This window comes from Stegastes partitus, unplaced genomic scaffold (assembly GCF_000690725.1).
Source record: "Stegastes partitus isolate 25-593 unplaced genomic scaffold, Stegastes_partitus-1.0.2 Scaffold256, whole genome shotgun sequence".
Taxonomy (NCBI): domain Eukaryota; kingdom Metazoa; phylum Chordata; class Actinopteri; family Pomacentridae; genus Stegastes; species Stegastes partitus.
The window spans coordinates 445,398-451,453 of NW_007577987.1; the positions used below are offsets into that span (position 1 = coordinate 445,398).

A 6,056-nucleotide genomic window follows, 5' to 3' on the forward strand; every position below is an offset into this window, starting at 1 on the left:
ACAGTCCAACAACCCGAAATGTTCAGCGTACCGAAGAGAGCATCGCCGCAGTTCAGTCAGTCTTTTAACTGTAGTAAATAAAGTCTGACTAATGTCTGCATTCTCATGAGACCAAGAAAACACACAAATGTTTACTTTAATCTGATTTTTTTTGTTTAAAAAGTCCAGAAACTTTTGTTAATCTACTATTAAACGGATCATTTCAGCTCCACTTGAACGAAACAGAAATATTAGTTCAAGGGTGTAAATTTGAAGATAAAAAATGACCTGTTAAATAGTTTATATTCATATTTTTATCAGTCCAAACTCAAGTCATTCTCACAAATGACACTGTTGTAACCAAATTACTACTTAGTACTGCATCTTGGTTGGATTAATACAAGAAATAAATGCACACAGACATTCAGAGTATTTTTTAGGAATAATTTATTGCCAGTAGGAAAGCGTGAGCTTGTGGCAGTATTCAATAAAAACCTTAACAAGACCATAGCATTGCTCAGACGCACATAGACACCTGAAAAAGTCACGTGTCCATGGATAACTCTGCACTATAAATATATTGGGTCCCATTTTCTTGGTGGAAAAATAAAGAGGTTCCAAAGTCAAAATGTACAAACAAACAAATTAAAAAAAACAAAAAGAAAAAAAAAAACAAACAACACAAGAATATGCAGTCGTTCATTGAAGACCCTTTTTGAAATGAGCAAGAGACAATAAACTTTTACGAGTACACTGTGTTCAGAAAAGCCACGCTCTTCTCTTATCTCTTTTTTTAATGTTTATTTTTTTTTAGTGAATGTAAGCACAGTAAGGCTGATAATGTCACACCATTTAACTCTTTTTTTTTTGTTGTTGAAAATAAAAGCATAGAATATCTACAAAACCTAGTAAACTTTGAAATCAAAACTGTACATTTAAATTTACATTGAAAATGAGGACTTGTATAAAAACATTTTGCTTGGTTTGTTTATAGAAACAAAGATATTTTCATGAAATATTCTTTTTTGTTTTTTTTCATGATGCTTTTCCTGTTGTACATTGAAATGTTGATCCTTCAGACGATCCACCTCCTGTGTATGATGACAGTTACTTAAAGCAATGGCACCGCCAACTCAAAGGGGCAGGAGTTGGACCGAGCAGATGCAAAGAGGCTACAGTCGCTCCTGTAGTTTCTTCAGATCTTCTCAGCCGAATGGCCCTCAACCAGTCTCAACAACCCCTGTTTTTACTCAGATTCATCGTTTGTGTCAGTGTGCATGTATGTGTGTGGTGTTGGTTTATGTGTCCACATACTGTGCGTGTTTACCGTGAGTGGTGTGTCAAGGGCTAACATAAGGTGTAGCTGTGGGTTCAGGCACTTTTGTTTGGATCCAGTGTCAGACTTCAGTGTGCTGTTGGGAGTCCAGCGCCGGGATGGCCAGCCGCTCGAAGTGGCCCTCGTCTCCGCTCTCGTAGTCGCTTATCATCACCTCGGACTCCTCGCAGCACGCCGACATGTCCGAGCAAGAGGCCGTGGACGTGTACAGAGACATGGACATGTTGTCCAGAGCTGAGGAGTCAAAGTCCCGACTACAGCCTAGAGGGTAGCCCCCTCTGTAACCGCCGGTGCCCATGGTGGAGGCCGGGGTAATGGTGGCGGAGGAGGTGCCCTGGCCCTCGGTGTCACCCCCATCGCTTGGGTAGGAGTGCTGTGGCAGATACTGGTTAAGGCTGTAGAGCTGGGGCAGGGCTGGGCGCTGGCGGACCCCACCTGAGCCGCCCGAACCGCCCACAGACGGGTCCAAGTCTCTGCCGAGGGGCCGCAGTGTGTCACAGCGGTCGCTGTACTCTGGCAAAGGTGGCGGCGGTAGGTCGTCGTTGGCAGGGAAGTCCTCTGGCGGCGGAGGGAAATCGCTCTCAATGTCAAAGCCGCCTGGATAATAGTCGGTGTCGATGGCACTCGGGTCACTGTACAGAGGGGCGGGTGACTCCACAACCTCATACTGTGGAAACTCCTGGATTCCAGGAAGTTGAACACTTGGCATCCAATCAGATGTGTCCCAGTGATATCCTGTGTGAAAAGCAAAGACCAAAGACAAATATTAGGTCTGTGACAAAGCTCAATGCAACACATTGAGCTGTTAACATCCACCAAATGCCATCTTGTTAATGTTAAAACCCCACACCATGCAACAGCAACACAGGTCCAAGTAACACCAACAAAACTTAACGTCACACAACTGTCTGAACAACATCTTAACACACTTCACAAATGCAACGACAGTGAAATAAAAAACAAAAAAACAACAGATCTAATTCAGTCTCCTTGTTATTTGTTCAGTTATCTTTTGTTAAATGCTAAAAGTATGTCAAAAAAATTCCTTGTTTTTTTTAAATCGTCAAACTATTTTTGATGGCTCTTCTTGATATATTCATAAATGTGTCTAATCAAAGATGAGCGCTAACGCTTGCAGCGAGCAGAGAGATAATCGCCGGTGTTATAGGAGTGTGTTTGGACATCGGTTGGAAAAAAACAATTATTGGTATTGTTAAGTTCAAACTAATAACACCAGTGATGGAGGTATAAAATACAGCTTTGCATCCTACTGCAGCTATTGTGCCAATATGTTGCTAAGTGACATCACTTCTGAACAAATGTATTAAATATAAGCAACATATTTTGCTCCAGTTGCATTTTTTTTACTCACTCTGGGCTTCTTTACAATTAAAGTCTATGGCAACAGCACAACCACGGCTACAATCAGAGAAAAGTAAAAAAGTGTCTTCTGTGTAAATGTTTATTGTCGTGCATCATAAGTTGAATTTCGTTGATGATTTCTTTTATAAAGATTTAAAAAATAGTTACTACTGGCTTCCGGGTGCACTGAGGATCACATATTTTTTTGTTTTTTAGCCAATCTGTTTAGCAGTTTAGCAAAATTTTAAATGACACATGTAGAAAAGGGAAGTTTTCTGATCACAGGTGAGCAGTTCAATGACTGTCGGATAATTCTTTCTGTTTTTATAGTTTCTGGCTCTGATTAGTGGCAACTATTAAAAAAAAAAAAAAAAGTTGATGTGTCTTTTAAAGCGGTGGGTTTTGGGGCTCAGAAGGTTAAAAAGATAACTACACCTCACCCAAATGCACAGTTGTCCTTCCCTCCACCTCCGTAATCACATTTCAAAATAAAACGACATTTTGACACACTCTTAACACTGGTAGCACAAACACACAAACACAACATGACTAAGAGGATATCCAGTTAGTGACTGAGCCACACCTTTGATCATCTTAATGTCATCAAAGCCATGCAAAGGAGTGTTTCTGGGGCGATAAGTAGTCTTACAGAGGCAGACACAAACACCTTAGAAGACCATTGCTGCATAAAGAGCGCTCAGCGTCACAGCAGCTTTAAAGCTCCTCTTTTAGGATTTAGGGTTAGTGGGTAGAAGTTAGAGGATGGGATCAGGGTAAAACCAGGCAAACAAAGATGAAAAAACAAGTCACCTCTTGGGTTCTTGAGATCATGAGCCAAAAAAGACTCTTTACATGAGGCAAAGAAGAGGGAGAAAAAGAGAAAGAACAAGTCACGTTAAAATCTAACAGGAGAGAACAATCGACTGAGAACATGAACGAAATGAGGAACACAAGTAACGATGACGGGAATGACAGGTAAATGAATGCACAACCGCTTTGCCATTTTCTTAGACAGACTTCTTAAAAGTGCGAGTTGGAGACGAACAATGCCGAGGCAACGCTTAAGCTGCCGGTTTAATTTTGTATTTGCATATCTTTTTAATTAGCAGCTGAATCTTAAAAAAAAAAAAAAAAGGCAGAAGTCAGGGTCGGATGAGGTTTGTCAGTGTAAGATAATGGCAGCGCTACAACCTACACTTCACATCCCAACACCGAGAACAAAACTAGCGGCAGATGAAAGCTAGACGAGTACCTTCTCCTTCCACCGTGTCAACAGCAGAGTTGACAAGGTGGATTATTGTCACTATGGAGGCTTGTGAGAGGCAGGGGAGAGGAGGGGGGGGAGTGGGTGGAAGAGATCTTTCATTAGTACAAATGCGTCTATCATTTGTAAAGAAAGAAAAGGAAGAACAAAGAAGAGACACATATGGAATGCGCAGTGGTGCCAACACTTCCCACAAATGTTGTCGTCCCTGTTGCTGGACGAACTTTGTCTGTTGTGTGTCTGAGGGGGTTTCATGACTGGGCACAAGACAATGGAGGAAGGCAACACAGTGGTGTGTGTGTGTGTGTGTGTGTGTGTGGAGGGATGGAAGGAGAGGAGGGGGGGTCTGGTTTTGTTTGTGCAAGATAACACACAACAACAACATACTGAGATGCTAGCGGGTGCCATTGACAGTACAGATGGAAGAATCAGTGAAATTCCCCAGAGATATAAACACATTTCCAACCCTAAACACAGAGAGAGAGAAAAAAAAAAAGGCTGTGTGTGTTTGGAAAACAAACTGAGGGAATGAGGAAATAGAAAAATACCTGTTTGGAACGGTTCTAATTGAAATTTAGGATTTGTTTTTGAAGGTATAGGATGAAGGTTTTGATGACTTATGAGCAGCACAGTCCCCATCATGGCGTCCCGGTGATGACGACGGGTAATTAAGAGTGATGTGATGGAAAAATGGGAGAACATAAAATATGCTTGTATACCCTTGTGATATGTTCCTTGATATTTGCTTTAAACATCCGCTTGTAGCTATGTTTTGAGAAACAAAAAAAAGAACAGACAAACAAAAGAAAAAGAAAAGGCATGCTTGTAAATTTAAAAAAAAAAAGAAGTAAAAATGCAAAGTCAATGATCCCATGAGTCAAACAGAAAATAACTGCTGTTGGAGTAAGTCATCAAACCCCTTTTTGAAGCTTAACTCAACAGAAAACAAGGTCAGATTTGTCGTTTTTGATCAATAATCTCAGGAGAATGACACAGTTGTTGTGATTGCTTCCGTCTGTACCGGTAGTGATTGAGGACTTACAGGCTGGACCCCCTATTTAAAACCTTGTTCTGGATCTGTGGACTGATTTGATCCATATGGGAGCTGAAGCCCCGCAGCAAAAAGAAAGAGAAAAGAACACATGACCCCACAGCCACTATCGGGCCATCCATTCTGAGCATGCAAAGAAGAAGCGTTAGCATTGAAATCAACACAGGACAAAGGCAACTGTTGCAAAAATCCTGCAGGCTGATCAGAACAAAAAAAATAAATAAAACATCTCATTGATTTATGTGTTACAAAATACAACATTTTTCAAACTATGTTAGTTTCATGTGAAACGCCACAGAGGAAGCGCTTTGACATGGCAGCATACCGTTATCATCGCAGGACTCTGACTGGAAGGAGCTGAGGGAGTGGACCTCAGACATGCTGCCTCTGGTGTTGTAGGGGTGACAGGCGCTGTCCTCCACAGGCTTCTTGGTCAGGCACGGGTCCAGGTCCACCACTTTAGCTGGAACACAGAGCACAGTGGGGATTTTAACGTATAACCTCCATACTGTAACATGGAGAAGGTGATCATTACCGTAATTTCCGGACTATAAGGTGCTACTTTTTTCACACGCTTTGAACACTGCGGCTTAAACAATAATACAGCTAATTTATGGGTTTTTACGAATTTGTCTGAGTGATTCTGAGGCTGTTCAATTCCGACACTGAAGACTTTAGTGGTTTTAGTGCGCAGGAGGAAGATGAAAATAGCGATCAATGACTTTTCCTGGTAGGCTGCTGCATTTTTTATTTTTTGAACCAGCCGTGTTACAGGCGCTGTTTGGGAAAAAACATTTACGGTACGTATTTGTGTATGCTAAAGGTACATATTTAAATATCTCATGTTACAACGTGGACACCTGCAGCTTATAGACAAGTGCAGCCTATAGATGTATTTTTTTCTTTTTAAAGTTAGTGGGTGTGGCTTATATTCAGGTGCGCTAAATAGTCTGGAAATGACGGTAATCATAGTACTCATTTGGAACTGAACGCAACTCTTGCCTTGGATGAGATGAGCGAAGTTCAATGAAAAACTTACTGTCATAGTCATAGTCCCNGTGCAT

At 41.3% G+C, this 6,056-nt stretch overlaps 1 protein-coding gene across 1 annotated transcript; it reads right to left on the bottom strand.

Annotated features, from left to right (window-relative positions):
• Positions 1 to 409: 409 nt before the first annotated feature.
• On the bottom strand, positions 410 to 6,056 carry LOC103357498 (protocadherin Fat 1-like). Its single transcript, XM_008282083.1, has 4 exons — positions 6,032 to 6,056; positions 5,318 to 5,455; positions 3,488 to 3,523; positions 410 to 2,050 (listed from the first exon to the last, which is right to left on the bottom strand). Exons 1-4 carry the CDS (start codon positions 6,054 to 6,056, stop codon positions 1,377 to 1,379), a joined length of 873 nt encoding a protein of 290 aa, XP_008280305.1. The 3' UTR covers positions 410 to 1,376.